The following is a 19912-nucleotide window of genomic DNA, read 5'->3' as shown; positions in this document are numbered from 1 at the left end:
TCAATTAGCCAGTGAGTTTGCAAAATTTCTAGAGAATAATGAAGAGACATCATCAGATAATGCAAATTTCCTTAATAGGGACCATAACCCCAGAGTGGCTATGGCTTCTTTTTTTTTTTAATATTCTGTAATTGACTTTTTAAAAACACCATGCTGTGCTTATAATTTCGGTGGAAACTTAAACATTATTCAATAGAATGATTTCCTAGAAACCCTTCTGAAAGTGGTCACAGACTCTGACCTGGCTCTGCTGCCCTGTGTCTGCCAGCATGCCGTTTTATTGCTTCTGGAAAGTTTGAGGCCAAGTGACAACTCAAGAGTTAGATCTTAAAGAGAAGGCAACCCATGAACATAAATATTTTCTGCCTACCTTCAAGAAAGGAAACTGATACTTCTAACACTCAATGATTTTATACATCAATGACTTCTCTATCTCATCTTTATAACTCAACTTTCAACTGACCTGCCCAGAGGACTGGCTAAAATTATAGACTAATAACTCTTGAAGAAATTACTTATGGCAAGCCTGTCTCATTACTAGTTGGAAGCCAAGAACACCTAATTGACATTTCCAGGGCCATGTTGTGACTGGCAGGATTAGGAACTGAACTCCATATTGTGAGGGATGAACTAGGACTGACAATGTTTAAAACTCATTAAGTTGCCTTACGAAACTAAGAAATCAGACTAGAGTCTTTCATTGTACAGAATTACAGGCATGAACCACTAGAACCTGGATTAATTATATTTTTACCTTTAAGTAGTTGTGCAAATGAGATACTCTTTAACAAATCTGTATATAAGTACAATAAATCTTGATTGATATCAACCCTTTCATTATTCTCTCCCATCCTTTTCATCCCCTCCCTTCAGTTTTCTTAGCTTCATAGGATATACATTCAACATGTGCCTATATTCTCTCCCTACTTTCACTCTTCATTCTTCAACTCCCCCTCCACAGACTTTGATTTTTATTACTGACTTTTTTCAAGCCTAAGTCAGTCTCTTAATTACAACCTTTCAAAATCATATTTTTTCATTCTTTCTATTCATAAGGTTGGTTGTAACTCAGGATCACAGAATGAAATAAGATGATAGGCAATAAATACACATTTTATTTGTAAATATAATTTTATTGTTACTATTGAGTTGTATAGAGGAGTTACGATTCAATGCGTCAGGTAATAAAAATAACTCTTCTTGGACAATTCGTCCCTTCCTTTGCTTTCCCTTAGTTTCATCGCCCTGTCCCTGCGCCCAAGTTGCATAATTCATTTTTTACTAGTCTGTATTGAACACCATGACAGCATTTGTTCACCCTTTCTTCTATTTCTGTGTCCCCCTACAAAGACAACAATAACAGCAACAACAATAATAGCAACAACAGCAAAAAGTAGTTTCAATTTCCTACAATTCATTTAGATAAAATAGTATTTTAGATACACACTTGATATTTTGATACTGGATAAAGTCTTTATAACGACATGCATTAATGTGATCAGACATTCTATGTGATTGAAATTTATGTGAAAACAAAAGACTCATAAAACAGGCACTCTTACTGGCTTTGAATGTCTCTAGCAATATAACTTGTTCACTATTCATTTCTCTCTTTACTTGTTAACTAACTTGAACTTTCGCCATCTGCACACCAGAGACAAATGACTGTCTGCTTTGCCTGGAAATTTTCTCTGCCCTGACATATCTACAGAGTAGTTCTACCAGCAACTTTCAATCTCATTATCCTCTTCCTGATCTTTGATTTAAGTCACCATATACTCTGGGTTATTTATGAGATCTAATCTGGAATACATAATTATTCAATGTGACATAGTTAAAAGTCCTCAAGTAGAGAAAATGTACTTTGTATTTTCTCTTTTAAGAGGTGCCCAATCACCTCATGCCATGGTTGAGAAGTGAACATGGATACCAGAACTCCCTCTTAGGTATATGAATAAAAAATACTTGGAAAGAATGGCAAGGAGGAATAATAAGGGGAAAGGGATGTTTTTTAAAGTTCAGAGTTATCTATAAGGACTATATCTTAATAACTATATCCTAATGATCTTTTTTTTCCAAAAAAATAATTACTATTGCTCATGTACTATCAAGTCAATGATCTTTTCCATTAAAACCAAATAGAAGTCCATGGTAAAAGACCCCTTTCACATCCCCTTGCAGATATGAAACAAAGGCATTTTGTCATTTCTTACTGGGGGTGTGCTTCAGCCTCACTGCCTGCATTTACATCAATGAGATTATTTATACTGTTGCCTGCCAGAGGTTTTCTTTCAACTTAGTAGGGAATATGTGTGATCTTTATTATTCTGAACAAACCTACAAGATGCCTTTTGCTTGTGGCATAATTTCAAATAAATAGATCAGATTAGATTCCTAGTGGTCATATTAAAATCTGTAAGATCTAAACAAGGGTATATCAGCTACATGTTTTCAGGTCAAATAGTGGTAAATTTCTCTAGATGAGACTCAAATCCTATTAGTATTGGAGCTTTGAGTACTTCATAGTGTTTCTTGAAAATCATACATGTGATTACACTAGAAGCACAATTTCCAGACTATCTTTGGGCTTACTTACATAGAATCATTCAAATCAGCTCCCTATGACTGAAATAAATTCATGTTTAAGGAAGGAATATTTTCCTAGTTGAGTAACAGGGCAATTTTAAACTTCAATAGGTTAATCAAGTGACTTCATGTATGTTTGGTTTACTTGATAAACTATGAAGAGTTCTATATCTAAAGTTTTTATCATCGTTTATATATTTAGGCCCCTAAATCTTAAAGGCAGGTCAAAGTCAATGTGTCCAACAACATCTCCTGAGCTGCTCTCACATCACCAACTCTGTCTGACTTCACTCGGATCAAATGCCTCCTCCTCTTAGAAGCCATCTTTGAGTTTCAGCGAGTATGCTAAAATGTTTATATAGATTCATCTCCATTAACACATGCATAACAATCTTGATAAATATATGCAATAGTCCTGATAAATACATGTAATTTTTTTCTTGAAGATAATTTCTCTCCAACATTTCTTAAGTCTATTATACATATTTAATAGGTCAAACATAACCTAAACACATGTTCTCTGATGATTAGTATGGTTCTACAAAGAAAGAAGGCAGGCAGATTTGATCATAGAGAATTATAGCTATGTAGTTGATGTCGATTTTTTTCACTCTGACATTTTTGGTGTTTCACTGTCCCCCAAAGACATAGATGAAACATTGAACACTTAGTAAGAAGACATCATACATTCATATCACTTGCAAGTCACCTAAATAAACTATCATGTTGATTGACCATAAGGTCCAAGGGCAGAGATGAATCTAGGTGCTCCTTTAGTTCAAGCAAACCCTTTTCTCTATTAGCTTTTTCCACTGTAGAACAAACAATGCTTGGAAGACTGGTGCCGCTACACCAGGGGTATAGGAGTCATGAGCAGAGTGAGGCCTGACAAGTCTGATGCTCTAAAGCAGGAGCAGCAGTTACATTAAGCATCCCTCGGTACAGATTGGCCCTCTCTACCCCTGTTCAGGGATGACATAACCATTGAAGCATGTGCCAATACCCTATTACCAGTACCCTGATTTATTCTCCTTTGTGCTGGGCAGAGGGCATGGCTGAGAGACCAGACTCTTATCTTGGCAGGGGTCTGGGACTGTCTGCATCTCTGAAACAACCCCTGGTGGGTAATTGGGGAATGACATTGATGGGTTTGCAGGGGGGCTCTGGGGCTTGCACTTTGCTGAGAACACCACTATGATTTAGTAATTCAGCCCATGGGTTAAGAGGAGGAAAGATAATGCAAAGCTCACTAGCCTTTCTCCTTTGACCTCAGGGAAGGAAGACAGGCATGCAGAATTGGAAACCATGTGCTATTATTGAGTTGGCATAGCATGATGTTTTACTCTCAGAGCTTTTATTGCTATGGCAGAGCACTGAACTCCTTCTTTGTTTGCTATACATTGCAATCCCTAGAGATAGCTGCTTTTTCTCTTGAAGGGATTTAAACAAATCATAATGCTTATTTTATTCTGTGTCCACCATTAAGAATTCATGCAGAGAAATTTTACTTGTTGCCAATTAAGATCTCCCAGGGGAGGTCAATGATTACAGCAAAGGCAACCTGTTTAATACTTGGCATCTCCTTAGTCTACATAAATTAACCCCATGAGGGGAGAGGCATGCAAATTCTCCAGAAGCCTGGCTAATATGACCCTTGGAGCCAAGATAGCTACATAGAAGGTAAATGTGGGAGACTCAGGGCTTGATGATACTTGCTGTATCTGCTTTTGTTTCTTCCTTGTAATTTATAGCAACAAGGCAATTTCAAGAAAACACAGTCACAAAGAATTTTTCCCCCTATGGGGTATAACAGCATGTGCCTTCCCAGCTGGCAATCTTAACATTATTCTGTTACACACACACACACACACACACACACACACACACACACACACACACACACACACACACACACACTGTGTATGAATTTGGCATTCTTATTTTACATGTATGAAAGAATTCTTAAAGAAATTTAGGGGCATAGATACCAGTAGCATCTACCCTAAAATATAAACATATCAAGGTTATAGATAACATGAATGAATGTTTGGAGTGTTGATTGGTGTTCCTTGTGAGGAGAGGAGCAAAAATTTAAATCATAATGACAATGAAGGCAGAATGATTCCTCACTTTTTTTCCTTTAGGAAAAGATTCACATGCCAGCTAGTAAACAAAGAGGAAATCTATGTCTTAAAATTTTTGATATGCTAATTCTTAATGTACAATGTTCTTATTGTCTTATTCCAACCAAAGACATTAACATATTTGTCAATTAATGTTTTCATCCTCCCGGTGACACAGAAAACCATTTGTTCCCCTTAGGAAGTAGTTAAGTGTTTTACTAGGGCAAGCAGAAAGAAATCAATAGTTCATAGGTTCTTAGAATTTGATATTGAGGATTGAACTGTCCCTCAGGAAAATGGTAAAAGACTTGGGATTAGCTTTTCTACTTAGTGTTTTCCACCCTTACCAATAATTTGCTTTGTTTAATCTGCTAGGTACTTTCCAGTGAGTCATTCAGTCCAGTACCAGAAGAATAATGAAGAGAGAATGAGTTGCATGGCATAGATATTCTATATCTTATTTTCAAGTGCATAGATCACTTTTTTTTCTAAGATATGTCTCTTGGAAGCTCAATAACAGTGGGTGTTCCAAAGTAGGTAGAATGTGGGGATTTTTAAGTAAAAATTATATTTTATATCCCATATTTTCATATGTTCAACATATATTAGAAATCTTAGCAACTTTAAGAAGTATGAAATTAAGAATGTTTAAAGCTAGGTTTTACTTAGTAGTTTTCAAACTTGTTTAGCCACAGCATGTTTTTTTAAAATATCTATAGCAATCTGGGGTATTAGTGTTTCTTGAAATATACTTAGGGAGGGCTGGGGATATAGCCTAGTGGCAAGAGTGCCTGCCTCGGATACACGAGGCCCTAGGTTCGATTCCCCAGCACCACATATACAGAAAACGGCCAGAAGTGGCGCTGTGGCTCAAGTGGCAGAGTGCTAGCCTTGAGCGGGAAGAAGCCAGGGACAGTGCTCAGACCCTGAGTCCAAGGCCCAGGACTGGCCAAAAAAAAAAAAAAAAGAAATATACTTAGGGAAATGTTTGCGTTGATGAACACTGGTTCTCTAAAGAGAGAAGAGATAATTTGGCCCTTTGATGAAAAGTTGGAAAATGTCTGGAAACATTTTTGATTGTCACTACTGGCAGATATCACTGGTAGGCAGTGAGTAAAAGCTAGAGATGATCCCAAACATCTTACAATGGACAAGACAACCACAATTCTTTAACAACAACAATATTAACAATAAAATACTGAGTTTCAAATAGCAACACTGACTCTGTTGAGGAAGCCTAGTCTAGATATGGATCAGATGGATCTTGGGTCATCCAGAATATCTGCGCAGGTAGCTGTTACTCTGCATTCATCAGATGGGCATATGGTTTGGGGCATGTAGATTCTCTTTGTCTTTATTAATTTTTAGGTATTGGGCATCACTGCCCCCAATTAAATTAACATCCTAATAGCTGGTTGTTACTGAAAAAACTGTTGGAACATTTGATTATGTTTCTAGTAATGTGCGCTTTGAAATTTTCTATTCTATATATATTATGAAGTATTATTGAACAATATTCAAGTTTTATAAAAACATATCAGTCTATGTTCTGTAGCTGCAATATCCTATTCTACACATTATTTTCCATATAACCACAGGGCTCAGCCATCTTAAGTATCAGTATTAATACCTTCTTTTCCAGACAAGGAAACTTAGTCTGAGATCTACTTCAACAGCTACTTTTGTCAGAGCACCCCATAACTTTTAATCTAGTCCTCTTTTTATTATTACTATGGTGTCATGCTACTTCTATTTTTTCATACATAATTTCACATGCAATGTACAAAGAATATATTAAATGCCATAAATATTCACTGCTTTTATTTTTCCTTTAAAACAGTTTGTGCTTGTTCTTAAACTCCTAATTTCAGGCTGTATATAGATAAATATTTTTATTAAATGTCAGGAAAAAGACATTTTCTGCAATTGTTTCTTATGTCCATCATTGCCAGTTACAGATACATGTAACAAAATAGAAAATAGTACCAGATATTATAAAAATTATAGTACAAAAATTATCTCTTATTAGTGCAAAATTTCATATTGGAACAAATAAATATTGCATTTCAAAACTATTATATACTTATTTTTCTAATACAATCAGGGAGATACATAGAAAATTGAAACAAATGTAAATCTTACTGAGCATAGAGTTACTTCTACATTCTGACTCCATTAATTTCTTAAAATAAATTCAAAGACGTTTATCTCTTCCAAAAGAATTTGTTGATATCTAAGAGAGTGGAACTAAATGACTGCTCACTGCTGAACAGCTATATTTGAACTCCACAAATTCCTTTGCAATTTGAAATCTCAGACGTAGATGATAGGTCTATTTCAGTAGAATACTAAACAGGGTGCCCAAAATAACCAGTTATTTTGAGTGAGATTACAATATATTTTTATGTCAACACAGATGGTTATGTTATAAGAAACAACTAAAATCTAAAGACTAGTACCTCTTCTGTGGAGATAAGGATACTTGTCAAAATGCTTCTACCCATTCCTCTACCACATGTTCAACTCTTTTATCATTCACTAAGTGGCAATAAGAATAAACTATACTTTTGCTCAAGCATAAATGCTGATGTCCATAAAATAAGGATCACAATTAATGGAAAAACAAAGTATAATCAAAACTTGTCTGTTGAGTTGGAAGTTAAAGTAAAAACTTAAGTCCACCAGTTCATATTATACTAGCAGCAATGACAACTAGCCCACTCCATGTAAATACAGGAACCACAAATCTAAAGTATGGTAAACTCAGAAGAGTCCATACCAATATATGAGAATATTTGTGTAACTTCAGGCAATCCAGATGTGCTGTGTGTGCAACACGTTACTCCCATGAACATTCATACATCATACACTCTACTTTGAACATAAAAGCATAACTCCTCTGAACAGCAGAATAACTGTTTCTTTTTTTAATAAAATTTATTTATTTTTCACTTTTATTTATTTATTTGTTGTCAAACTGATATACAGAGCGGTTACAGTTTCATATGTTAGGCATTGGATACATTTCTTGTACTGTTAGTTACCTCCTCCCTCATTCCCCCCTCCCACCTCCCCTTTTCCCTTTCCCCCCATGAGTTGTTCAGTAGATTTACACTAAACAGTTTTGCAAGTACTGCTTTTGTAATCATTTGTCTTTTTTAACCCCGTGTCTCTCAATTTGGTATTCCCTTTCAGTTTCCGGAATACACGTTACCTGTTCCAGAATCCAGTTACCTGTATACACGGTTTCCAATGTACGCAGATAAGATACAGAGATAGTGCAGGTACAACCACAGAAAGGGGATACTAGAGGATCATCAACAATAGAAGCTACGGTTTCACATCACATGTTGAAAGTAATTACAACAGTGATATATCACTCGTATCCATAACATGGAGTTCATTTCACTGAGCATCATCTTTTGTGTTCATAAGGGTATAGCTATTGGGTTCTTGTGATCCTCTGTTGTGACTAGCCTAAACCTGTGCTAATTATTCCCTATGAGGGAGACCATAGAGTCCATGTTTCTTTGGGTCTGGCTCACTTCACTTAATATAATTTTTTCTAAGTCCTTCCATTTCCTTACAAATAGGGCAATGTCATTCTTTCTGATAGAGGCATAAAATTCCATTGTGTACATGTACCACATTCTTCTGATCCATTCATCTACTGAGGGGCATCTGGGTTGGTTCCAAATTCTAGCTATGACAAATTGCGCTGTGATAAACATTGTTGTGCTGGTGGCTTTAGTGTGTTCTTGTTTGTGGTCTTTTGGATAGATACCCAAAATTGGGGCTGCTGGGTCATAGGGGAGCTCTATGCTTAGCCTTCTGAGGAATCTCCATACTGCTTTCCAGAGTGGCTGAACCAGTTTACATTCCCACCAACAATGAACTAGGGTTCCCTTTTGGCCACATCCCCTCCAACATTTGTCATTGTTAGTTTTCTTGATATAGGACTGGCCATACAACGGACAAAGGCCTCATATCTAAAATATATGCAGAACTAAAAAAATTACATTCTTCCAAAACAAAACTGCAAAGAACCAATAGCCCCCTCAAAAAGTGGGCTAAAGACTTAAAAAGAGACTTCTCTGATGAGGAAATGAGAATGGCCAAGAGACATATGAAAAAGTGCTCTACATCACTGGCCATAAAAGAAATGCAAATCAAAACAACATTGAGATTCCATCTCACCCCAGTCAGAATAACTGTTTCTTAAAACAAATGCCAGTAAGTGTAAACACATTTACTTTGGAGGAGGCAAGGAGTGGGCACTTGAATGGAGGGAGAAGGGGTGAACAAGTGCAGTAATTGTATTCAGTGTATACTATGTAAAAATGAACTCTTTAACTTGTGGGAAGAGATGGGAGGAGGGAAATGGGATAGAATGAGAGAACGGGTGACATTGACTAAGAAGCACTGTACTCATAACCTGGACTTGTAAATCCCTTGTGTAACTACTTAATAATAAGAAGAATGAAAAAAAAACACCTTAATACTAACCAGAAAACATTTCTACACTGCTCACTGTCATTCACATAATCTTTACCAAAAACAATGTGGCTACAATTGTAGCTATGATATTGAAATAGCCATCACACAGTCAAGTTAGATTTGGTTTGCAAAATATAATCAACTGTAATTTCATGATTCAACAAATTATATATAATCTGCTATTATTGGTTTTCAGTTTCTTTTCAATACTATCCATTTCTATATCCTCATTGGTAGTTATTCCGATTATTCAAATGTCATTATTTTGTCCTATTGTTATTCAAATAGGGCTTTTTAGAAATTAGATCCTGAAACCATATATAAGGCTTTGCTTCTTGACCAATAATAGCTCCATTTCTGAAGGAAAATGGAAGTGATTGCACACAAAATTCTAAGCTCCCTCTTACTTTGTTAGGGTAAGTCTGTGCCTGAAATGGGATCTTAATTTAATCATATCTGTGAAGACCAAAAGGCTTTTTATTAGCTATCTCAAGAAAGCAGAGAAAATAGTCTTTTCCTTGCAGGTTTTGGCTGGTTCAGAGTCCATAAAACCATTACTCCTCCACAATGACATGCTTCAGCTATCGTTACTAGCCAAATTAAACCCTAAACTTCATTCATCAGACAGCATTCAAGACTTTTTGTGTAGTTTCTTGAAAGACAGGGTAAATAAAACATTCTATACAAGGGGTTCAAATATAATTTAATCTTTCAGTTTCTAAAACTATGAGACATTGTAATTAAAATTATGTCACCGCATGCATAGATGATTTTCTTATACACTAGCTAACAAAAGAAAATGATCAAAACCAGGTTTAGCTTTCAAAGTGTCTTGCAGATATTGTATCAGTCAATATAAAAATAACCTCTGTGTGTGTGTGTATGTGCAAGTGTGTGTGTGTGAGAATGTGTTTGTTGTGGTAAATACACTTAAAATGAAAGATTATTCTTGCTATTTTTCTGCCAGTTTTTTTTTAAATTTATTGTCAAAGTGATGTACAGAGAGGTTAAAGTTTCATACATTAGGCCTTGGGTACATTTCTTGTACTGTTTGTTACCTCCTCCCTCATTCCCCCCTCCTGCTCACCCTTTTCCTCCCCCCCCCATGAATTGTTCAGTTGGTTTACACCAAATGGTTTTGCAAGTATTGCTTTTGGTGTCATTTGTCTTTTTATCCTTTGTCTCTTGATTTTGATATTCACTTTCACTTCCCTAGTTCTAATACCAGTATATACAGTATCCAATGTACTCAGATGAGATATAGTGATAGTACAGGTACAACCTCAAGAAGGAGATACAAGACGATCATCAACAATAGAAGCTACAGTTTCACATGTCATGTTGACATTACAATATTTACAATAGTGATATAACAGTCATTTCCATAACATGGAGTTCATTTCACTTAGCATCATCTTATGCGTCCATCAGGGCATAGCTATTAGGCTCTTGTGATCCTCTGCGGTGACTAGCCTAAACCTGTGCTAATTATTCCATATGAGGGAGACCATAGAGTCCATGTTTCTTTGGGTCTGGCTCACTTCACTTAGTATAATTTTTTTCAAGTCCTTCCATTTCCTTACGAATGGAATGGGAATATAGCCTAGTGGCAAGAGTGCTTGCCTCGTATACATGAAGCCCTATGTTCGATTCCCAGCACCACATATGTAGAAAACGGCCAGAAGTGGCGCTGTGGCTCAAGTGGTAGAGTGCTAGCCTTGAGCAAAAAGAAGGCAGGGACAGTGCTCAGGCCCTGAGTTCAACGTACAGGACTGGCAAAAAACAAACAAACAAAAAAAACAACATTTCTCAGCATTGCCAAAAATGAGAGTGGAGTCATCTGTAGATTATTAGGTAGCCACAAAGAGATAATGGAATGATCCAACAGCCTGAACTCTCTGCCAGTTGTTTTATATGTGTGGAAGCAGAGTGTGTTTTGCTATAGTGACCAGATTTGTATCTTACACTACAGTCTAGCACAAAAATTTTGAGTAAAACTATTTATGAGTAAAATTCATCACACCTTAACAAAGAACTAGAACTACTGAGAAAAGATGAATCTCCAGGATTTAGAATGTGTTACAATGATTTACAGACAGTACCAAGCTCAGAGCTGAGGGGTTTAGAAGAGATTTTACAATTAAGCCAAATGGTCAGTGAATGTTTATCTTCCCTTCCATCTCTGTGTAAAGAGATCACCTCCCAACAAGAGATTACAGTAAACAAACAAACTTTAGGTGCATTCTGACTTTTGATTACATAAAGTAATCACAGGAAACAATTCCACATAATGTGAGGAATCATAAAATTAAATATTAGAATATTAATTAAAATTAAGAACTATAGAAATTTGAACTCCATAATGGCACAAATAATCAACACAACCACAAGACTCTCCAAAATTAATGACATCACAATCACTTTCTTTCTAGGAGGCTCTGGGAGAAAAAATAAGTGGCTTTGGAATTCAACTTTTATGTAACCAATTCGTATTTCCAGTGTGCTTGCACAAATCTCTTCAGGTATCATTCCTTACCTAAAACCAGAATATAGCATTTAAGAGGGAAAATTAAATATTGGCAAACTACACATCAGTGTCCCTAAAACCTTCCTCTTTATTACAAATAAGAAGTAGACTCCTGAAACTGAAATGTGCTAAAACTTAGAGTAAAACTTAATTTTTAAGCAGGCAATGTTCAGAGAATTAGTGCTTTAATTTCTTCCACATTGTAAGTGTGGCCAGGTGGCCCGAGCACATTTCTGTAATTGACAAGTTTCAGACTTTTTACCTTCCTAAAATAAGGAGTATCTGCCTATGAGTAGATCCTAGACTCAAGGGCAATTTTTGGCACTGTTCCTTTACTTTAATTAAAGGAATGGCATTCTGCAAGGAGCTTTTGTGATTCCTGCTGGCACCACGTAGGAGACATCTTTTTCCAATTCCTGATCGATGACCAAGATTATAACTACATAACATAGATTGTTTCCTGAGCACCCAAAGAAAGCACAGGAATTTAACTCACCGCCATAGACTTCTGTGTTGTTCCTCGAGTTGAGTTAGAAGATGCTCAATGTATTTATTGGAATCCATGTATTCCTGCACATACAGAATTAGAGAAATAAAACCCCATTACAATAGTCACCAGGTTTAAGACTCTATACCTATTTCTACAACAAGGGATATTTTTGGCCAGATAATACCTAAGTTCCTCCTGGTTCTAGGAGTCTCTGATTCTAGGTTTACAAGCATAATCATTTGAGGTTGCATACTATTTTTCCATATGTTGTGATTACTTATATTAAAAAGTCACCACAAAGAACTAGAGATTTACTTTGTTAACACAAAAATCATCTAATTTACAGAAAAGCCTAAATTTCATAGTAAGCTACACTATAGTCATGTGCTCTAGTAGATAACAGTAAGTGAGACAATATTGATGCTGACTGTTGAAGAAGAATAAAGTAAAGATACAATTTTATTAGTCTTATAAGTCATTTTCAAGTTAAATATTTTCAACCTGTATAAGAATTCTTTTTACAGCCATTGCATTCACTGGATATTTGTGAACACTGAAGGATATTCACTTTCCTTCATATTGATAAATAAACAAAAAACTGTGTTTACTCTTTGTTGGTATTAGAAGATAAATCTTTGGCTTGTAAGAGCACAGCAAAAATAAAGTGTATCTTGTTCTACATAAATGTGCAAGTAAATTTATTTTTGTAAATCATAGCATATTTTATTTAAAACACACACTATCAGAAATCTAATTTGGTGATTTCTGAATATTGAGACTCATACACAATAGAGGTTCAATTGTAAATATAGTATGCAAAACTTTCAAAACACTGCTTCCTTCTGAATATGTTGTTGCTTTCCCCCTCAATGCCTAAAATGGAGCAGTGTTCAATAATCTCAACAGTGAAGCTCTTAGGAAACCAGAGTATCATTTTTACAGATTTGAAATAAACTAGGAGCTTCAATGAATACTGATATTTCTCTTTCTGAAATACATATTATTAACTATTACACATAATCTATCGCATCTACAGGAATATTCAGTATTGGAAGTGATCAAGGGACATCTAGGGGTTGATCTAATATATTCAGTTCCGAAGGGCCCAATCCTTGAGCTTCTAATCCTGGATTTGCCCATATAATCATGAAGGAATCTATAGTAAGTATACAACTCAAGGTGTAGTAAGTCTTTGTCTAGTTAAAAAGTTGTGATTCCAAGACATTAAAAGCTGTTATAATTAGCTGAAGCATTGTATGCCTATTGAATAAATATTCATTTTCAGATGACTGTCGAATAATTTCTCAAATAAGACAACTTGACCTTTTAAGCGTGAAACAGAAATCTCTGCTGTCACATGAAATTATAATGTACATGGCTATAACTTCAAATGTCTTAATTGAATCTAAACTATGATCTAGAATGTGCAATATTGCCATAAACATGAATTATCAAATATGTTCAACTGCAAAGCATGTAAAGACACTGTTCCTAAGTGAAACAGTTCTTCAATTCATTCATTCATTATTTGGACAACTCTTTAAATAGCCTAGTGCTACTCTAAGTTCTACAGACATAGTACTATGAGGGAGAAAGCTATAACCTCAAGGAGTTTATGTTCAGCCAAAGAAGACAAACAAATGAATGGACTGAGTTTTAATCAGGTGTATTCTATGAGGAAATAAAAAGTTTATCAAAAGATAAGTAAGAGGTACAGCTACTTCACATAAAGTCATCTTAAAAGACAAATAACAGAAGTCTAGGCAGGAGGTAGCTAAGAGAGACAAAAGAGGTCAAAGCATTGCAGGCAAAAGAATCAGCATACGGGAATGTCCAAGTTGAAGAACAGAAAAACAAGGTGGTAGTAAGGGGCTGGAAACAAGAATTTGGAAGTGTAGAGTTCAAGATGCAGTTAGAAATAGACAAGAGGGCTGGGGATATGGCCTAGTGGCAAGAGTGCCTGCCTCATATACATGAGGCCCTGGGTTCGATTCCCCAGCACCACATATACAGAAAATGGCCAGAAGTGGCGCTGTGGCTCAAGTGGCAGAGTGCTAGCCTTGAGCAAAAGGAAGCCAGGGACAGTGCTCAGGCCCTAAGTCCAAGCCCCAGGACTGGCAAAAAAAAAAAAAAAAGAAAGAAAGAAAGAAAGAAATAGACAAGAGCCAAATCTTGCACAAGCTCTAGAAAGCAATTTAAAGCTATTGAAGCTGCTTCATACAACTTCCTAAAAATAATAACCAATTCCAACTTCAAAAAGTAGAAGCATTGGTTATCTTACCCATTCTGACAAGCTCAAGTTAGATGTCAAAACTGAAAGTTACAGTGAATACAATCAAACACAGACTTTAGGTTGTACTAAATAAAGCTAACTGAGGCAAATGATTAAATCCTCTAAACCTTAACTCTTTATCCCTCTTATCAGAGGAATAAATGATATTTAAGTTATGAAGGCACAGAGATTCAGTATTCCAAAATGCCAAAGGTATAGAGCAAAAGAATAATTCAGGATGGAGCATTACAGAATAAACTGAAAAAATACACTATTGAATACATGAAAAAAGTCCTACAGGATAAGAGAAACAACATAATCTGCAGTCCTATTAGAGTACAGGACTCAGTGATTTATAAGAAAACCAGTAGATATTGTTTATACAGCCTCCATGTGTTTAGTAAGGACTTTCTAGAAAGATCTTGTCTCTGATACATGTGTAGAAAGTCTTTAATCCGCTGAGGTTAATACACAGAATTGGATTCAAGAAGGTAACAAGACAAACAGCACGGATAATAAAATGAAATAAAATTTTAATAAAGATCAGAGTCTGAGAATTAGAACAAGATAAACTGTAGTAACAGAAATGAAACCTATTTGTCCTTGTAATTGCGATTTTGATTAAGAGATGGCTCCTGAAGTGGTACTTTAGAGAAAGGAGCACAACAGATTGGTATACAGAACTAAACTACTACTTCTCCCAGGTTTTTTTTCCCCCCTCCAGACAAAACTAACCAGTACAGAAAAGGACTAGAGGGATGGTTCGACAACAGAACTCTTGCTTAGCAGGCTTGAGGCCTTACGTTTAAATGCCAGCACCTTTAAAATAAAAAGAATTAAATGGGGTCAGGAAGGAGAAAACTGAAAGGAAAAGGGGGAGAGGGTGACACTATTCAAAATGAAATGTACTCATTCTTTTATTTATGTAACTGTAACCGCACTGTACATTACCTTTATGATAAAAATGAATAAAATGACAAAAAATAAAGGATAAAGATAAAAATGGACAGATAGTTGATATAAAACCAGAAAATATAGTTTGCCTAGTAATTTCAGCTGTTTGGGTATTTGAGAACTTTTAGAATGCAAAAAGTAGGATAATTCATAACACATTTCAGGATTTTTTTAAGTCACTGATTACATAGACTGAAAGGGGTCATCACAATATATTCTAAGTAGAGATCATGGAAAAACAAACCTATTTCATTATTATAGGAGTTGACAAAAAATAGTGAATGCAAATCAGCAATAAGTGCCTAAGCAGGTTATCAGCCAAGATTATAAAGTGTTAGCTGTGTACTTCTGACCATTCCAGATTTCCACTGAAACTAAACATATTTCTAATCAAGTATAAAAAAGCAATAGAAAGACATTTTCAAGTGTTTATTTCTTCAGAAAACACAGTAACTGTTTCTTTAATGAAACATTAAAAGACACATGTGTATGCTAAGGGTATCTTGGCATCTATCAAATAGTTAAAGAATGAGTGAAAAAAATACAAGCCAAGGCTCAGAGTATCATTCAGTACACTGTTTGCCTAGCATGCACAAGGCACTGGGTTTAATTCCAGTACTGTAACAAAAAGAATTTCATATGTGTATATGTATATTGATACCCATAATATGTAATCAGTGAATATGGAGATCATAATATACAGGGAAAGTTCAAATAAAGGCAGCCAAATAATTAAAAAAATCAGTATATAAATAACTTAGTCTTTAATAAGATAAAATAATTTAATAAACAAAACTAAATAAAATAATATAATTTAGTAGATGAAAATAAATATTCCAGGAAGACTGTGTAAAATATCTGATGGGCAGAAGGAGGACCAGAAGAAAAACAGACAAAACTCTCTATAAGTGGAGACAAAAATTATTTTCAATTCTTGAGTCGATAATACATGTTTAAACACAAGGGCATGTTTTGCCTACATTTCTACAATTGGAAGAAGCATTTTGCTAAGACACACTGTGAACTGAAAACATCCAGATGTTTGTGTCTAGAAATTAACCTGCGGAAATTGTCATGTTAGAGCAAATGATGTATAATATATTAGTTGGCAATTTGGAAAACCCAGGTGTATCTGACTCTCTAAAATTGTAAGAATGATTAAAATAAAGCCTATTTTATTTATTTGAACAATTTTATAATTCCTCTGTGTGTGTGTGTGTGTGTGTGTGTGTGTGTGTGTGTGTGTATTGGTCATGGAGCTTGCACTCTGGATCTGGGCACTGTCCCTAAGCACTTCAGCTCAAGAGTAGAGCTCTATCACTTGAGCCACAGTGCTACTTTTGGTTTTCTTGTAGTTAATTAGAAATAAGGGTCTTACAGACTTTCTTGCCTGGGCTGGCTTGAAGCCATGATGCTCAGATCTCAGTCTCCTGAGTAGATAGGATTATAGGAGTGAGCCACTGGCACTCAGCTAATTTTATTATTCTTAGAAAATTACGATAAAGCATATCTAATAAAAATAAAAATGGTATAATTTAAGTGGAAGCAGGATGCAGGGCTGCATTGCCTTGTTTCACCATTTAGACAAGCTACAGGAACGAGTTACAAAAGTAAATAGTATATGCAAAATTAGGGATCAACTCAAGTTTTTTTTCTGTGTAATTTTCTGTTTTTATTGTTTTAAATGCTATATGGTCACTACACTCGTTTAAAAAGTGTAGAGTGTGACTTGGAAAAAAAATCCAGCAACAAAAACTAAGGCTCACAAAAGTTGGACTATAATGAAATTTTAGAAAATTAGATTAAGAATACTACAATAAGTTATTTTCTTTATATTATTGTAAATCTTAGCTGGAATTTGACACAATAATCCTTCTTTCTACTTGTCCTTACTATCATTTTAATAACGATTTCTCCACTTAGGATTAAGGAGATGAAAAATACCAAGTAATATCAAATTACATTTATACAGGATTTTAATTATTTTTTCCCAAAGGTACAGCATTTAAGAGACATCTGTTCCTCGGTTAACACTTATGCAAATTAGAATCATTTTAGAGATATATTTTAGGAAGTTTGCCTTTCCTTTCTTTAATGCAAGTGTTTTAGGGAAATTAATATAAAGTATTTAAAGTGATTATGTGTTTATAGGTATACTCAATATTATATATCTGTGTAGCCCTTAATGTGAAACTCTTATTGTCTGAAATAGGTCAGCTCTGAAGGAGGCCAATTATAAATGAATCTTAATAATATGATGATTCTAAGATCTCATTTATTTGAAGTGGAGTTTAAAATATATTCGCCTATGAAACTTACAGACTCAAAAATCCCTCCAAATAATCAACATAACTTATGGTAGCAGAGCTTGTGAAATCCTGCCAGCATTTTTGTGACTATTAATGTAGAATTCCCAATCCACTTTTGGCAAAGAAACAACAAGGAGAAGGCCAGATGTTCAAAGCAACAGAAATGTTATTAGATACAAAAATTTCCACAATTAGGAATCAACTAACTACCATTACATGTAATGCTGCACTCAAAAAAAAAATGTCATCTTAATGAAAAGGTTACACCTGCAAAGCAATTGTAAAAACACTAAATGTATCCTCTTGGGGAATTAGATAGACAAGGTAATAAATAGAAAGGTATCTCAATTGTAACTGGCATCTGTGCCAACAGAAATTTTCCAAGGAAACATCTTTATATACTAAGAACCACAAACAAATCAATTCAGGAGCCTCAGCTTTAACAGATTAATTCCGCCTTCATTATTCCTCCATTTGTCATCTTTAATTCCTTTTCCATTCAAGCAATTTGCAAGCTTGCTTCCACTGCAAATTCCAACGTAGCTTTTATAGTAGAGCCATAGATAGCTTTCCAAAGCTGGACTCTCACTTGGTCTGTATCTTATGATCAGCTCCCACAGTACTTGACATTTCAACTCATCTTTCCCTCATGGCATTCCGTGGAAATATCTCATATTATTCTGAGATAATCATTTTCTTCTTTCCTTCTTCTGGCCCTATTGCAGAAGGTTTGATTCTAGACTATCTTTCTACTAAAAAAAAAATCCACCATCTACTGTAGCTTTACCTACTATCAATAATACAGATAGCCCAATATTTATTTCTATGCTAGATCACACTCTGAAAGTGAACTCATATCTATCTGGATTTTATAAAAGATCATTTTGGATGTGCCACCAACTTTTCAAAATACGTTTTGCCTATTTTATACTCCCCAACATCAATATAAGTAAGCACTTTTTAATTATATTAAATTTAATAAAATTGCTACCCCTAAAATGTTTCTTTCTTGAGTAAACTATTGTTGATGTTAAGTGAAAAAGAACTGATTATTGTATTTCTAAGCAGCTCATATTATTTCCTCAAATATTGGTTTTATCTAGGTAAATACAAAAGTCCATTTACTTTAATTTTGCTAGGATATTTTCTCCATGCCTGAGTTAGACATAAAAATAATTCAATCTGTCTCTCAGTTCCACAAGTTAGTAACTTGTCATTTGTCAGCATGGCAGTGGATTGTGTAAAAAAGTCACCACTAAAGTATAAATGACATAATTAGTGGCATATCCATTCCCACCTCCATTCTTGCCTTGCTTGGAAAAGTATTGGCAGAAATTTACATAAGTGGAAAGCCTCAGTTAGGTCCCCAGCTAATATGTGAAGTAATTTGACCATGGAAAGTTCAAGGACTAATCCAAATGCCAGTATTACATCAACAGACTGCAGGAACTGACTGATAGATCTGTTGCATCCATGTACTGTACTTCCACACATTTTCTTCCACCCAGATATTGGATCACAAAATGCCATTTCACTCACTACAATATATCACTGCTTCTGAGCCTATTATTACCAATGCCCTTCAAAATCTGAACCATTATGTTCTAATTTTATATCCCATTATTTCCCAAGGCTGCCCTGGGACTCTTAGAAGTCAGACTCCTTGCTTTTCCAGAAGAAGCCAAGATATAAATTCTTCACAGTGCCGGAAGCTAGCATGCATGTGCAAAATATAGATGTCATGAGGTTCAAGATAGCAGTGTTACTTGCTGTTGGAGCCTACGGCATTTCTAGGGACTAGTGCACTGGAACTCAGTTACACTGTCACCTTGGAGGATAGCATTGGTTGCTCCTGTTCAGGGTTCCCATGTTCAGCTATACTGTGTGGAGGGCTAGTTAGCACTTAGCCCAAACTCTAAAGTGTAATGCAGGATGGAGCCTGAGATTGTAAAACTCTAAAAAGCTTTCAAGTTTCTCAGATGCTGATCTGTAGACTCTTCTTTTTCCACTTATTGGCTTATCAATAAGGGATATTGACTCATTCTTCCTATGACTCTCCACTGTCCTCTTAATGTAAACTACGACTAGATTCAAGCATTCTGCTTCCATGTGGGAATTCATCTAGATCTAGAGAGTATGGCTAAGACCAAAGTA

General features: G+C 35.3%; 1 protein-coding gene across 3 annotated transcripts in view; it reads right to left on the bottom strand.

Annotated features, from left to right (window-relative positions):
• The window catches only part of Nckap5 (NCK associated protein 5), a 786161-nt gene that overhangs the window by 523569 nt on the left and 242680 nt on the right, over positions 1-19912 (bottom strand). For all 3 annotated transcript variants that reach the window (XM_048345601.1, XM_048345602.1, XM_048345603.1), the window contains one exon: positions 12230-12303. In XM_048345601.1, coding sequence (XP_048201558.1) covers positions 12230-12303 — 74 coding nt within the window. The remainder of the gene's footprint in view (positions 1-12229; positions 12304-19912) is intronic.

This window comes from Perognathus longimembris, chromosome 4 (assembly GCF_023159225.1).
Source record: "Perognathus longimembris pacificus isolate PPM17 chromosome 4, ASM2315922v1, whole genome shotgun sequence".
NCBI lineage: Eukaryota > Metazoa > Chordata > Mammalia > Rodentia > Heteromyidae > Perognathus > Perognathus longimembris.
Note: the sequence above shows the minus strand (reverse complement) of the source record. Positions and strands in the feature narration are given on the sequence as shown.